The following is a 16,544-nucleotide window of genomic DNA, read 5'->3' on the forward strand; positions in this document are numbered from 1 at the left end:
CATTCATAAATCATCTGATGAAAAGTGTGACGTCACCAAAAAACAGTATGGCGATGAGATTGCAGTGCATAGTTCAATCTTCAGGGCTATAGAACAGCGTATTTTTAGGGTAAAATCCTCTTTTAGAAGAAGATGTTTAGCTGGTGGTCCTCGCTAGGACCTGAAAAAAGCCAAAACAGTGAAAAGTCTGAGGGAAAAAACGCGGAAGGAGAACATAAAACCGAAGGAGATGTTCCAACAAGTGACGATGGAAGGACTGCCGAAAATGAGAAGGAACAGCACCAAGAATCGGCCAGCGGCAAGACATCCGAGCTTGATTATGCGAGAGACATGGCCAAGAATGTAGGAAGTAAGTGGTTTTGTTGTTTCTACGTTGTGCTTTGCAGACAATAATAATTACTTTAAAATAGTTTCTCAGCTGAAGAGCGTAAGAACGTCGACAGTCGAGTTTTTTTGCCTCAGCCATTTAGCTGTGTTAAGTTGCGGTTTTTTCAGGTTTGCTTAAACGAAATTATCACCTACCAAAATTTATTTTGTCAAATTTGATATTATCTAAACTAGTTGGATCTAATTTATACATGCATCAGTTGAAAGTCCGATCCTGTTGATATTGCAAACATCTTGTTTGTTTTGCATAATTATACGAGTCAATGACCACAAAAGAGTTACAATAAGCTTGTAGCCTGTAGCTTCTGCATCTGCTACAGTTGTATCTTTGTTAGTAGTCCTCTATCACCTGTTATTTTGATACAGAAAATGGAAAACCATCTTCTATCATCTTGGTAATTGTAAAAGAACTTTAAAAAAAGTTAAAAGTTTGAAAAGTAAAAAAAAAAGAAAAAAAAATCGAATAAAATACAATAAAAAAAGAACATTACATGTATTGTCTACATGTATTTGTTAATTGAACAATCCCATTTATTTTGTATCTATCCTGCAGTGAACTCACTGTATGGGTCCATAGGCTTAATGCCACAAGCAAAATTTTCTTTGAAAAATCAGATGCAACAGTCATCAACCTTGATTTAACAAAGGCCCAAGGGACTTGCAAAATGTGTTCACTGTAACATGGTTTCGTTATGTGCAGGTTTTTTTTTTTCATATATTTTGATATAACTGGACTAAAGAAAATAGTTCATTTTACCAAGGACTTTGTTATACATAGGTTTGTTATATCAAGGCTCCACTGTAATAATGTTCGTTTTAACAGCTTATATCCATCCCGGGGGATGGGGGGTGGGGGTACTCCCTTTTATAAACTATATAGGTATGTACCGCCCCATCAGGTAGGGTTTTTGCACCATTTTGGTCTGAAAACGGGTATACACATCGCCATTTTGGTCTGGAATAGGGTATGGTTTTTGGGGGGAACTACGGGAGTGTATGAAAGTATTTATCATTTCAATTCCAAATGAGTAAGGAAGAAAGAGAAATATGCGAATTCAAAATGGATTTGATGAGTTTGTTTGTTTGTGCTCTAATCTAAGTAGTGTTAACATAATTTCAGGCCAGGTCTGAAAACGGGTATGGATTTTAGAGATCTGGTCTGAAAATGGGTACAGAAAATGTGGCTGTATCAATTTAATTTGCAAAGTGCTAGAAAAAAAGACAAGAAATCTTACTGCTTGTAGATATCTGAAAGGGACATCATTTTTCAATGGAAAGTGTGCAAAAGGGTACCTTTTCTGCCAAAATGGTAGGAGCTGGACCTTGTGGTGGAGGCTTCTTGTATTAAAGGTTGAAGAGTAGCCTCCCTCCTTCCAAGGATAGAATTGAGTGCTAGCCCTTCGTCAGCCCTTCGTGCTAGCCCTTCAGTATCAATAAATATCAAGTATATTTTGTCCGGTATTTGCTTGGGGTAGATTTGGTTACTGGCACCTTTGCAGGGTGTTCATTAGGCATCAGAGATCGGAGAATTCGCCATTTACTATGCAGAATTCTCTAACTAACATTCGGTGGCTTATGACTATTTTTTATTCAGACATGGAGTCTCTTTCAAAATACTCTCCTGTAATGTTACACCTTTCTCCTGCTACTAGGGTTCTTAATGAAAACCCTGCCTTTGAATATGGCCTCTTTTTAAACAAAATTTGTTAAACCCTTTAAGCCCTAAAAGTGATCAGCATCAAATTTCTCCTTGTAATATCAATGCTTTGTAAAAACAGAGTGGTCATGAGAATCACAGACATGATCACACAAGATGCTTGCTTACTTGCTTATTTCGAGCGAACTCGAACTCCATTAACTAGCTTCATCCATTCCTTCCGGTTTTCCATGATGTTCTTCAGTTCAGCTATGCTCAAACCAGTATCATTTTGCAGCTGGTCTATGTATGTTAATGCTGGTCTTCCTCTCTTTCTTGCGCCGTGCTTTGGTTCCCAGAGTAGTAAATCACTTATCACCTCATCCTTTTTTCTCCAACAATGTCCTATAAACCGCAGCCTCCTGATCATCAGTGTATCTGTAATCTTAGGAAGATTGCCGTACAGTTCTTTGTTGGTTTTATGCTCCTTCCAGGAAACTCCAAGAACTGCTCTGAGCATTCTTGTGTACGTACCATCTAGTCTATTCATCATCTTTCCAGTCATCGTCCAGCATTCAGCACCATAAAGCAGTACACTTTCAACTGTGGCCCGAAAGAAACCTATTTTGAGATGATTTTTTAGGTTTGATTTCCACACTTTCATCATTTTGTTGAGTGCACTCCAAGCGTGTCCAATTCTTATATTCATGTCCTTTTCACCGGATTGTATCCACGAACCAAGGTATTTGAAGTTATCTACTTGCTTCAATTTGTTCCCTGCCAGTGTGACAAGATCACCTACAGGTTGATTGTACAGCATGTATTCCGTTTTCTTGTAGTTAACATGCAGACCCACTGTTTTCGCAGCAACCTCCAGTCTTAATAAGAGAAGTTGTGGCTCTTCAAGATAGTCAGAAATTAGGGCAAGATCATCCGCGAAATCAGTGTCGGTGATGTATGTTGCTACATGACGGGAGCTCTGCCGTGGTGTAAGAGTGAACCCAGTGTGTGTTTCTCTAGTAGCTTCTCTAAGGGCATAATCCAAGGCTATGATAAATAGGAAAGGTGCGAGTGTGTCTCCTTGCAGAACTCCCGCAAGAATTTCAAAGAATTCCGTATCACCATCAGGAGTTATCACCTGTGCTTCGGTGTCCTTGTAGAGTATGCTGATGGCATCCACTATCTTTGTTGGAATTCCATATGCCTTCAAGATCTCCATCAATTTCCCACGATGTATCGAATCAAAGGCTTTACTGAAGTCTACGAAAGTCAATATTGCAGGAAGCTGTTTTTCTTTTATTCCCTCTATGAGCCTACGCAGAGTTAAAATTTGCGGTAGTGTAGATCTACCCGTACGAAATCCATTTTGGTTCACCCTGAGCAGAGGATCCAGATGAGGTCTTATTCGATCTAATAGAATCTTGTTATAGATTTTCGCAGCTGTGACAGTTAGGGATATACCACGATAGTTTCCTGTGTCACCCAAGTCACCTTTCTTTGGTAGGGGTATTATTCCACTTTTAACCCATATATTCGGTCGATCACCATTGAATGTTTTGTTGCAGATGTCAAGCAATTGTTGATTTAAGGCACCAGTTTTCCAGACTTCAATTGGTATGTTGTCGAGACCATGTGCTTTGTTATTTTTGAAACCTTTGATACTTTTAACCAGTTCTTCCATGGTTATGTTATCCGTGTTGATGGGAAGAGGTTCATGTATTATGGAAGCAGTAGGTTTTATTGTGACACTGGGTGGTTGACCTAGCAGGTTTGAGAAGTGTAACTTCCATTTACTGACACGGTCTTCAGGACTTTTGGCTTTTATTCGACCCCTGTTTGTGCCCTTTCTTCTTGTGAACTCGTTTACCGTTTCCCATGCAAGACCGGATTTTTGGTGTTGTATAGCGTCAGTAATTGCATGAATCTTTTCATTCACATACTTCTCTTGTTCTCGATCGTAAGATTCCTGTAGCTCTTGCTTGGCCTCCTCCAGTTTTACAGCACTGCTTCTGGTATTTCTTCTCAAGGATACCTCATAAGCATTCTTCACCATTTCCCTTTTTTCTATGATGTTTTCATTTTCCCACGGAACGTGTTGCTTTATCTTGGCCTTCACAGGTACACTGATTTCTGCAGCTTTTTCATGGGCTGTCATGATATTCTCATACATCTGGTTTGCATCCTCATTACCATGTAAGTCCTGTAGAGTTTGGTATCGGTTGCAGACTTCAACAGTATACATGTCTTTGATGATGTTATCATTGAGAAGCTTGTTCCAATCGTATCTGATCTTTTTCTTACCAGATGGTTTACTTTGCCGCAGGCTTAGTCTTATTTTAGCTGTGACAATACGGTGATCAGATCCCACAGAACAGAAGGTGTTATAAGCTTCACAGTTTAAAGCACTATTTTTCCATTTGTTGTTTATTAGGATATAATCTATTTGACATTTGGCTCCAGAAGGTGATGTATGAGTCCAAAGCTTACCTTCGCGCTTTTTAAAACTGGTGTTCAGCGGTTTGAGATTGCATTCTAACATGTAGTTTAGGAGCAATTGCCCATTCTCGTTGGTGTGTTTGTTGTAGACTGACCCCTTAGCATCACTTGCACCAATCTTTCCATTCATATCTCCGCCAATTAGTAAGACATTGTGTTTAGGAACAGCCTTAGTCAATTCTGATAATTCTGCATAGAATTCCTCTCTGTCATCAACGTTAGATACATTGGTGGGGCTGTAGCAGGATATGACAGTAACAGCAGGATTTCCATTGAAAGTGGCAATGAGAATCCTTGGATTGATGGTTTCTACCGAGTTCAGTGCTTTGTGTGCTTTCGGACTGAGAAGTAAGCCAACACCTCGTATTGTTGAGTTATTTGTAGCTTTTTCAGCGGAAGATGTAATCATAACCCAACCTTTCTTCATGTCATGGTACTTCAACTCGATGTCATCATGGTAGATCCGATGTTCTTGGATGCATATGACATCAATGTTCTGTTCCTGAGCTAGTGCAGTTAGTTCACCTGTCCTTCCGATGGAGCTCAGAGTGCGACAGTTGAAAGTGGAAACAAGAGTAGTCTTTTTACACTTAAAAAGCCGGCAATCCTTCAAAATGTTTTGGCCAGTAGCAACACACAAGATGCATTTGCTTGATATTTTATCAACTTCTCCCCACTACTTCTGTAGGAAATGAATAGGGACAACAAATGAGAATTCAAATTTTGATCTTAGGGTTTAAAGGGTTAATACTGTACATGACAAACATTCTGCATTTGTTTGGTGTTGGTCATGACAGAAAATTTTTATAAAAAAGCTCTTCCACCAGTGCAGATCAGCCCCATCTCTCATAAACAATCTTCAGTATCAGCGGCCTCTTGAGTGTTAACTATTATTAATATTTTTAATGATTAGCAAACAAACTTGTTTGAATGTACCAGTAACTCTGTGCTTGATGCTTTGCTTTTCAGGCTTCCTTTTCAACTTTGCCAGTGTTGCAACAAACACTGCTTATAAAATGAAAGATACAGTGAAGGAAACTGTTGAAAAGCAGGTTTGTGTTTAAACATGATTTCGTCTTAAAAGATTCAAGTGTTATCACATTGAATATTCATTGTGTATGACATCGTCACAGTTGCAAGACAGTAACAAGATTTGAAGGTGCTTCAAGCAACATGTGTTTTCTATTAGACAGAGTGAGAAAAATTAAATCTAACAGATGCTTAACAATAAATTAAAAAACCGTTGACTTGTAAGTTTTCAACCCTACAGTCTATTATTGAGGATTTTAACAAGAAACAAGAAGAATTTGTCAAAGAGAAGCATAAAAGGAAAGGTAAGGATCAGAGCTCATATGAATAACCTGTCATTGGAGTGTTGCTTAGTTTATACAGGGTTGTCATTAAGAGCCGGGGGCCAGGGATTTTCCCCGGCTACTAAGAGAGTGGCCCCCGGCTACTTTTATTGGAAAATAGAAGAAAAATGGGACCAAAAGAAATCCCTAGCCGTTTGATTCCCCGCCTACTTGTTGTATTTACCCGGCAACTTGAAATCTTAGTGACAACCCTGTTTATAGGTGTTGTTTGTTTACTTTTTTATGGATGGTGTGAACTTTACTTCATTGTTTCAAAAGAACACATTGTGGCCGAGCCAAAGAGCGTTAGGCTTGTAATCCTAACCCTAACCCTAAACTGAACCCCCCCTCCCCACCACCCCCCACTGGATCTAGCCTATGATTTAATCAGGGCTTCTGATATTTCGCGGAAAAAAAAGCAAAATTTCGCGGGATTTTCAGGGGCAAATTTGCGGAAAAATCGGCCGATTTTGCGGGATTCTGCAGGAGAAAAGTCAAAATTCGCAGAAAAATCGGCCGATTTTGCGGGATTTTAGCGGGAAAAAGTCAAATTTCGAAGGATTTTCAGGGGTAAATTCTTAGAAAAAATCGGCCGATTTCACAGGAAATTTCAGGGGGAAACTTCCCCAAGAAACAATCAGTAAAAAACAGCCAATTTCGCTGGATTTTTTTAGCCAATTTCGCGAAAATCGATCAATTTTGAGTCGATATGACCAGCGTTGTTTAGCGTTTTTTTAACAGGGATAATCATTTGCTCTTTCAACAACAGTTCGCTCGAGAAATGAGCGAATGCTAAAGCTATTAACATTATGGTTAGTGCCCAGTTTTTCGCAACATTAATCTAAGAACGCCTGGTAGGTTTGGGACGTTGTTTACTCGTTGCAGTGACGAAGTTTCAAGATAAATGTGGACGTTTGGGGTGAATAAAACAGGTCTAAAAGCCAAGATAAGTATTAAATATGTTTTGCCGACATGTATTTGGAAATATTTCTGGCGGATTTCGCGGTATTTCGCGGTTTTTTGGGAATTTCGCAGGATTTCGCGGAAATACCTGAATTTCGTGGGTCCGCGACCGCGCGAATATCAGAAGCCCTGTTTAATTATTTTTCTTCAACTCAAAACAGAACATACATACATCTTTCCCCAACTGCTTCAGTGTGTATATGGCAGGCTCTCTTTTCTGTGGATCAAATATATAACTTTTACACCAGAATTACTTTTGACCATAAAAACATTTTTCTTGTCTGCAGAGGCGGCCGTACCACCATGGGTAGGATATAATGAAGAAGAAACCATGAAGAATCAAATACTGGCACTTTCAACAGATGAAAGAAACTTCTTGCGCGATCCCCCTGCTGGTGTTCCATTCCATTTTGATAGTGATTCCATGTACCCTGTTGCCTTAGCAACCCTTCAGGAAGATAAGAACCTAACTAAAATGAGATTCCAACTTGTTCCTAAGAAGTAAGCTATGTACAAAATTAATCTGATAAGTTTTTCTATTACAGTTAAACCTCTCTACAGCGGCGCTCACCTTGGGGACAGAAGTCTGAAAGTGGCCATTGTAGAGAGGTTGAAACAAGAGTAAATGTATGGACTGTCTTCCAAAAAAAAAGGCCATTGTAGAGAGGTGGCCATTATTGGAGGTTTGATTGTATTATAATCTATGGTTTTATAAGATAAAATTATATATATGCATTTTTTATTTTTAAAATGTCTTGATACTTTGAGCAAAAGTATTTTATGCTCCCAGCTCATTTTCAAAGACTCCTTTTTGTAACCTAAAAATATTAGTTATGTTAAAATGGTTACCAGACATTAAATATTGGTCGCCAAAAAAAGACTTTTGGTGCAAAATTGCATGAGAGGTTTAAAGAATCAAAATGCCTGCCAGACAATCACGCCCCAATGTTTAGAGCTGCATGCCACATCTCAAGTCTTAATACATGATTGATTTCTTGTTTTGATAAGATCTGTTTATTGCCCAAGGACAAGGCTGTGCTCTAAGAAAAATTGAACAAGCCCATCGTGCTCTCAGCCTGTGAAATTCAGGGTACCCAACATATGATTCATATGAAAAAACTCAGATTAAGTGCCATGGGCCAACACGCACTGCTATAGTACAGCCTCGAAGATCATTATTAGATTTTAATCCCATCCAATTCACTATTATAATAACTCAATTTAATTTGCAGAATTAAAGAGGACAGATTTTGGAGGAATTACTTTTACAGAGTGTCACTTATAAAGCAATCAACACAGCTCACTTCCTTGGCTGCTACAGGTAAAGTTTAATCTTCCTATGTTTGGTTTATTAATAATGAGATGTACAAGTATTTAAATCAATTGATTTTGTCATGTATTATTATCAAGTTTGTCAATGGTTTAATTGAAAAGATTCTGTAGAATTTTGTTTGGTCTCTTTTCTTGACTCTTGCTGTACCAAGATTCATCAAATTTTGTCTAAAAAAGTAAGTTAGCTACTATTATTAAAAAGTCTTTGGATTGATTTTATTTTCAAGCACACTTTTTAGTTGTTTTTTAAATGTACAGTAAGTGATAGTAACTGCCATCACTTGTCAATATTTTCATTTAGTATATACTAAAACAGTGGATAGTGTTTTTCGCACGCTCTGATTAGCTACTCAATCAGTGAATATCCTGCACTATTCACTGATTCACCTCCAGTTCCCCTGAGCGAGCGATGCCAAACTCGCGTAGGTTGTGAGCAAAATGCTTTCCCGGTTTGCTGGCGTAACAAACTAAGAAATTTCACAACTAATCAAGCAAGCTATTTCCGAAATACATGAAGAAGGTGACGAAGTTCGGTTTGGAAGTTTTAACAGGTAAAGCTTTGTCTTTTTGACTTGAATAGTTATCGATAAAACCGGTGAAACAGTTTTTTGTTTACAAATGCAAATTAAGCTTAAGTTTTGCATTACTTTATTTAGTTGACTTGTTCATAAATAAGCTTAAAACTAAATTTAATAATCTTTTTTACAGAATTATTTTAAATACAAACAGAATTCACAACTCCTTTTCAAGAAACTTCCCCGCAAGAGTTAAACAAACGCCTTCAAAAGTTTTATTTGTAGCTAAGAAAAAGCGACGACCGCGGCCGTTCGGTCATGGCGCGCCAAAATTGTAATCGTTGGCAACAGTAAATGAGTTAAAAATCATCATTTTGTGCTCAATTATCTCACTGTTTTAGTATATACTAAAACAATTATTCACCTCAGTGGCGGTGGCTAGTAGTGGATATTTACCTTGCTGCTTCGTGGCCTCGGTAAATATCCAATACTAGCCACCTCCACTTCGGTAAATAATTGTTATTTATTTCTCACACTACAGTACAGGCCAAAGTTTTTTTTTTGCATTATACTATACATGCAATGTTTTAGATGTGTAAATCTGCCATATTCAATGCAATACAATACAGTACAATGCTTTTATTAATTCTCCGCGAGGGGCTTTTCAGAATTAATTTACAAACATGTGTATAAATAATAAAACTAAGACTAATGATATACATGTTCTTGATATATAAATAACAACTTAAAAATTTCTACTTCTAATAATAACTAACAATGTAATAATACACTATGGTATGTATACCGGTATCCTATTTCTTCATTAATTCTGCCTTTGCATGCTTTTTAAATGATCTTAATGATTGTGCAGTTCTAGTGTTGTTACTGGGACTATTCCACGCTTTTGCTGCCCTATAAAAGAAGCCACTCTGGGCAGCCGCTGTCCAGCGTCCTGGCAGGTTTAGATCTTCACTGTTGCGGAGATTGTAAGCGTGCGCATTGGATCACTTCCCTATTTTACAGCTAATATATGCTGGCACTAAATTGTTAACACATTTGTACATCATTGTCACGTCCCGCAGCCAAAGTTGCTCCTCTATAGTTAGCCAGCCAAGAGCTTTCAGGGATGGGGTAATATGATCGTATTTCCCTGTGTCAGTTAGTATACGGGCAGCAAAGTTCTGCATGAGTTGTAGTTTATGGATGTTCTGTTTATAAGTACCAGCCCATACAGCGGAATAGTAAAATAATTTACTAAACACAACAGAGTTGATCATACAATTTACAGGAGAAAATGTATGCAGAAAAATACATGACAAAATGCACTCAACGAAAAAGTGAGTAAAATTTTAAACAAAGAGCTTACAGATTGCACATATGGCACTTTGTCAAATCATAAACTGTGTGGTTTTATAACAGGTGGAAATGGCCCTTGTGGTGGTGACAGACAATCATCAGCAGCAGAAGCTAAGACAGCTGACACTGGTTGGTGTAACTTATATGTACATTATACTTTTAAGCTTTCCATAATGTCCCCCGGTAAGTTGAGAGGTAGACTCTAAACTTGTGCAGGATTTTTTTGTATGATTATGGCCAATACTAACTTTACAGAAATATTATCGTACTCTACAGACTGTCGTCTACAGAGAAAATTCAGTCAGATTGATTTTACTTTCCCAGAGGTTTACATTGCCATTAATTTTTTTAAGACAATTCCAGCAGCTGTCCTATAGAGTGTATCTCATTAATTTTTTTTTTTCAGAATCAAGCCAAAGTGCACCAGTTGGTATACCTGGAAAGACATCAGATGCACAGGTATGTATTTTGGCCTACCAAATTGTTTGCTCAATTACGCATCTCACTATAGTGTTGGAAAAAGATGCTTCAACAGTTGTGGCTGTGAAATTAATAGTTATATAGGTGAAAATCCTGATCACTTCCAACAACTTGTTCAGGGCTGTCAATAAGGGCCGGTAGCCAGCCAAATCCCGCTGGCTAGTTAGCCATCCTTAGCCGGCTGCTTCAATCTCCTTCTACCATAACTGCTAACAAAAAATAAGCACCACTGAATAAAATTGTAAAGCATCTGTGTTCCAGTTTTGAATGACATTCAACACATATTTAAACAGGGTTAGATCTGTGAAATGTTCGAACCATGCATGGAATGCCTGTGACATTTCGATGGTATTGTTCCCAGTCTTGCGAGTATTCTGACGAAACAACATAGCATCCGTGGTGGTAAATACCTCTTGAAAACGCCTGGAAATGCCATTTCTGAGACTCTAAATTTCAAAATGTCCCTAGATGCCTCGGCCCTCAAAAAATTGTGCCTTTGGTGCAAGTTCCAAAGCCGTCTACTAATCATCATCGGCCTGCTACTTAAAAACTTTTTGACAGCCCTTCTTGTTAAAAGATTGCTGACAGCTAAAGTGCTTATAAACAACAATACTTTTCCCAATGACAGATATGACACCAATAGCCCACTTTACAGTTACAGGTGTAGGTGAGGCTGGAGCTGACCTTGTTTTGATACAATCCTCTCTGCTTTTCTACATGTAGGTAAGAAAAGGAAGGAGGTTTGTGTCAAACTAGGTGAACCACAGCCCCGATCACCTTTACTCAAAGGCCAGGATACTAAGCCAACAGCTCTAGATACGTAAAATGTTGTGATAAAATACATTGCGGGTGCAAAAGACCGTACAGCTGACAAATGACAAAATAAGTGTGCATGGGACAGATTCCATCTTGTCCGTCATCAAAAAGACGAGAAGTGCATAAAGCAGGCAGTGTTTGCTACTATGATTTATTTGTTACTTAATACATGTAAATCGCCTTGTAAAGGGCTTAGAATAATGCAGGGCTTAAGTAAGGAATATTAAAGGCAGTGTATTCACGAATTTGTTGATGTAGCATTTCATTGCATGAATGGTAGTATATTGTAATATCTTCTTCAAATATTAATAATCATTTAGTGGTTATAATAATATCATGGTTTGCCAATGAATCAGCCTATGATTACAGCCCTAGTAAAACTCAGACACTCAAAAGGTAGTCAGAGATGTTCAGAAGCTTTGAGACTTGTACCCTTTTATCATATTATGTTGTTTTGCTTCTAAAACAGGAAACACATGATGAGGATTTAAATGAACCTATGGTTGATGAAAGCTCAATGCAAAGTGAATTCATTAGTGACTCATTTGCTACAGAACAAGGTAAATAAATATCTAAATGTTTAAATCCCCTCATTAACTGTGGAATGAAAACTATTTTGACTCATATGTGCATTCAGGAGTGTGAGGTGCAGGGTGTGACATCTTGTGTTTCTTGTAGAACTAAGTCATGATGACCTTAGACAAATTGGGGTAGACAAAAAGGATGGAGATAAGGCTAGCCAATCAAAAGCAACAAATGAGACAATACCAGCAGGTAAGACAACAGTATTATAAAAATAATAAGATAGAATTTTTCCAAGTACAGCCAGATGGACACGTGCTAAATATTGAAATCAGCCATGGAGCCATTTAGTTGGCAGCAGTTAATAAGTTCGGCACTAAAGAGACTGGAGTGAGGTCTACAGTTACAGTGATGTGGTTCTGGTCAAATATGGATCCCCACCTTATGACCACCCTGTTTATACAACCACCTTGTTATTATGACCATGTTAAAATCACTGAGTCATTTTATTATTTTGAAGACCCCATTCATGCGACCACCTTGTTATTACGACCAGGATTTAATGGTCCAACGGTGGTGGCATTAACAGGGTTCCACTGTAAATGAAATTGGGGAAAATCGTTTTCAGGATAATTATTAATTTAATGAAGAGTATTTTCTTAGTAACTAACAATAGGGTGGGTGTTTTGTGCTGGGCCTGCTTGAATGACTTTGGAGTTCTTTGACCTCAGCTAGTCTCTATGGTGATAAGGTTTTCTAGCTAGAGTGCCTTTAATTTAATTCCCCTATAGGCACAATGCAGTATTCTTTTTCAGTCAGATTGTGATCTCTATTGTGTTAAGTTTATGTTAGGTGAAATTTAATCTTGCTCTATTTTTGTGTTTCTCTTTGTAAGAAACTCAAGATGACATTCCTGAATGGGAAAAAGAGCTTCAAGCAGAATTACAGGTAAAGTTACATGTATTATAGTGTAGTGTAAGGTTGTTTTAATCCTGGTCATAATTTGTTTAAGCAAATTTTGATCCAAAACGGACATATTGGATCTGTCCAGCTAGGAGAGAGTTTCGAATGAATGAATAACTATACGAAAATCCCATTTCCATTTCCATCACCTCAATCAAGATGGGCATCTCAAACAATCGTCAGGTCACTATTAGTTAAGTTTTAAGCCCGGTTGATATAAGCTTTTACCAATAAAATTTTGACCATCCATGTTGGTATCAAAAATAACATGCACACACCAATATTTGTCAATTCAGTTTTGTCAGCACTATTCTTAATCACCATGAAGGTATGCTTTTATTGTAGCTTTTTTCACATTTTTATTGGACTAAATCTCTCTAAATAAATAGATGACGAGAGGTACATGTAAACAAAACAAAAAAGACCAAAAGGTAAGGTGCAAATGGAAACCGGAAAGTCCCATGGAGGGCACCTCCCAAATAAATCAGTAAAAATCATGCTAATTCAATTATTGTTGCCAATGGCAACCACAATTACTTGCAAGACTCCATGAACAAAGTTTATCAGGGTCAAAAACCTCTGCTAACCCATTACTGAACAATTCAGTTATTCTGAAATGTTGGCACTACATGCAGTTGGAAGGGTGGGGGGGGGGGGGAGGGGGCTGCTTATTTGAAGTTGGGGGTTAATTTTTCCCTATGAGAAGCTCATGTCTTCACAAAGCTTGTAATTTGCCAGGGTGATGTTTGTTCTATATGGTGAACCATTATTACTATTCTAATATTTATATCATTAATTTTAATACTTATTTTGTTTTTTTTGTCAATTCAGGATTTTGAAGTTGTAGATAATGAAGAAAATGCTGAGTGGGAAAAGGAGATAGAAGACATGTTAGAGGAGGAGGATAACAAATAATTTGATAAATAGTTAACAAAATAATAATAATTAACAAATAATTTTCACTGCCAGCATTGTCTATGGCTTAACAGATTATCCACTCAGACTTTGCTCCTATTCTCACATTTTACCCAAAGTCAAGGCCTTGGCCAGGCAGGTGTCTGGGTTTCCTGGGACCAAAAAATACCTTTTTTTCACATAGTGGCCTTAGAATTGCTGGCTTATGAACTCAGGTGGATGCCTTCTTCTTATTTCCAATTCCTGGTTACAGGTAGTCAGAATGATATACCGGTAATCAGTCAAACCATCAAAAATGGACTTCATTATTAGTTAAATATAATTTTTAGGAATAATCTTCTTACCTACTAGTATTTCAGCCTTATTTAATCCTAAAAATTATATTTAACTTTGTGAGTTTTTTAACATATTTTGATCTGCTCCTAATAACCTGTCAAAAAATGTGCCTACATCTACCTCTTTGGTGTTCTCTTAGTGTAAATTAAAAAAATATATTTATTACATGTCCAGTGACAAAATATACAGTCATGTAGATTGGACAGTAATATTGTTTTGTAAAAATGGTATTTAGTTAGTTTACATTGCATGGCTTAAAACTAACATTTTGGTTTACTAGTCAAGTGGCTAGTGACTGGTTGGATTAAACAACAGCCAATGAAAACAATAAGTATTTTTTGTAAAAGCCAAAGAGAAGTTAGTCTTAAGCCCAGCACTGAAATCACTGAGAAGCATATTATGTATAGACGTCTGAGCATAATAAATCAGAATTTCTGATAGCTTTCTGAATGTGTAGATCACTCTTCACGATAAACTTTTTGTGACTTCAGGTGTTATAAAAAAATCATGCTTGTGGGATAGTTACTTCACATAAGCAAAATGCACATCTCACAGTCCTGGACACTGACTCAAAAAGTCCTCTAACTATAGAAAATGATATACCTTGATGAACCATAGCCCGTAATGTGTATGTTGGGGTTTATTATTTTACAGGGAAGTGCTTCCAAAACTGTGTGTTTGATCACAAATCAACCGGGCTTACAGGGTTAACAGATACTGGCGTGACAAGGAAATGAACTTGTCCAGGATGAATGGACAGGATATTTTCCAAGGCTGTCTTAAAAATGGTGCCACAATCCACCCATTCCACCGACTTGTGAACCATCCAAACTACAAGTTGCTTTGAGACATTATAATTATTTTATATCGTTTAACTTTTGGGAAATATTACCTTAAAAAACCAAGCATTCTTAATTAAGCTGGTGTGTAGGTGTGTTGCATAACTGAACAGCATTAAGAACACGTAATGTTCTTTAATAAGCTTAAGAACAAACATAATCTTTGTAAAAAAGATTGTCTTTGAATTATATTTTTGGGGATGGCAGGAGTGTCAGGTGTGTCACCAGTAGAGCAAAGATTTTCCCCTCAATATCTACATACATGCAGAAATTCTCCAGACCTTTCATTAGTTGAGAGAATTTGGTAGAAGATCAAAGCATTTCCCCTTAATTTTACTGATCATTATAAAAATTTTCATAATAGCTTGCGTAGCAAGCGTTTCCGTTTGGTTTCGGAGCAAAGAAATACCGAGGAAGGCCAAGGAAGGGTACTTTCAGTTTTGACCGCGCAAGAAATGTACAAGAGCTCTTTTACTTGCACCACTTTTCTCGCGGTCTTTGACTCTCCTTCCTCGTTCTTTTGTCCTAAACCGCACAGAAACGCTTGCTATGCAGGCTACTTTCATAACCTTGTCTCTTGATGATGTATGCCAGGAAAGTGTTAGGGGAAAATTGATTTTGGTTACTCCTGGGACTTAGAGGGTTAACCAAAAAAGCAATAAAGTTTCTTAGACTGTTTGTTTGTCCATCTGCATTACTTAGTGTCATTGTGAGAGTTAACATTTTTACGTATTGGACTTCTTACTATGGGGCGCCAAATGTATTTTTATTATTTAGAGTGGTTATTTGTATATAACCAAAACAAGAGTGGTTATTTACAAATAACCACATTACAGGTTTATTATTTCTAAATAACCAAAATGAAAAATTGGTTATTTAATAAATAACCAAAATGCGAAAATGGTTATTTATTAAATAACCAATGGCGAAAATGGTTATTTAATAAATAACCATTTTCGCATTTTGGTTATTTATTAAATAACCAATTTCCATTTTGGTTATTTATTAAATAACCAATTTCGCATTTTGGTTATTTATTAAATAACCAATTTCCATTTTGGTTAGTTATTAAATAACCAATTTTTCATTTTGGTTATTTAACAAATAACCAATTTTTCATTTTGGTTATTTAGAAATAATAAACCTGTAATGTGGTTATTTGTAAATAACCACTCTTGTTTTGGTTATATACAAATAACCACTCTAAATAATAAAAATACATTTGGCGCCCCATATCTTACCAAGTCCCCTTACATAATATTATCCAAGTAGACTGTTCAGTTCACAAGGGCACCACTATTATTTCAAAGAGGGAGTGGAATTGGGGTAATAATTAGCCTTCCCCTGAAAAGGGGAGAGGCTTTTAGAGGATTTACGGTGTGTGAAAGCGTCAGGAGAAACTTGTTTACTCTCTTCAGAAACATTTAATTGACTGCGCTTAAAATAGGATGACCACCAGAAACTCAATGATGCCGGTATATTAATGAACAGTAACAAATCCAGACCTTAGGGGGGAAGGAAAGGGCCCACCCAAAGGGGGGAGAGCAGGGGGGGACCCACTTCTGCACAGGACTCTGTGGTTACACATTCCAGTCGTAACATCAACAATCAGGCAAATTCAAAAACTAAAAGTCAC

General features: G+C 37.3%; 1 protein-coding gene across 1 annotated transcript; it reads left to right on the forward strand.

Annotated features, from left to right (window-relative positions):
• Window positions 1-14: 14 nt before the first annotated feature.
• LOC140949986 (synapse-associated protein 1-like) lies at window positions 15-15,586 on the forward strand. Its single transcript, XM_073399142.1, has 11 exons — window positions 15-349; window positions 5,489-5,571; window positions 5,790-5,853; window positions 7,122-7,335; window positions 8,067-8,155; window positions 10,101-10,166; window positions 10,444-10,496; window positions 11,803-11,893; window positions 12,012-12,107; window positions 12,751-12,803; window positions 13,650-15,586. Exons 1-11 carry the CDS (start codon window positions 133-135, stop codon window positions 13,731-13,733), a joined length of 1,110 nt encoding a protein of 369 aa, XP_073255243.1. The 5' UTR covers window positions 15-132; the 3' UTR covers window positions 13,734-15,586.
• Window positions 15,587-16,544: the final 958 nt, after the last annotated feature.

This window comes from Porites lutea, chromosome 1 (genome assembly GCF_958299795.1).
Source record: "Porites lutea chromosome 1, jaPorLute2.1, whole genome shotgun sequence".
Classification (NCBI taxonomy): Eukaryota; Metazoa; Cnidaria; class Anthozoa; order Scleractinia; family Poritidae; genus Porites; species Porites lutea.

Coding starts and splice junctions, on each gene's coding strand:
- LOC140949986 (XM_073399142.1), top strand. CDS start 133: ATGTTTAGCTGGTGGTCCTCGCTAGGACCTGAAAAAAGCCAAAACAGT. Junction 5,572..5,789: donor AGGAAACTGTTGAAAAGCAG/GTTTGTGTTTAA, acceptor TCAACCCTACAG/TCTATTATTGAGGATTTTAA. Junction 11,894..12,011: donor CTCATTTGCTACAGAACAAG/GTAAATAAATAT, acceptor TGTTTCTTGTAG/AACTAAGTCATGATGACCTT.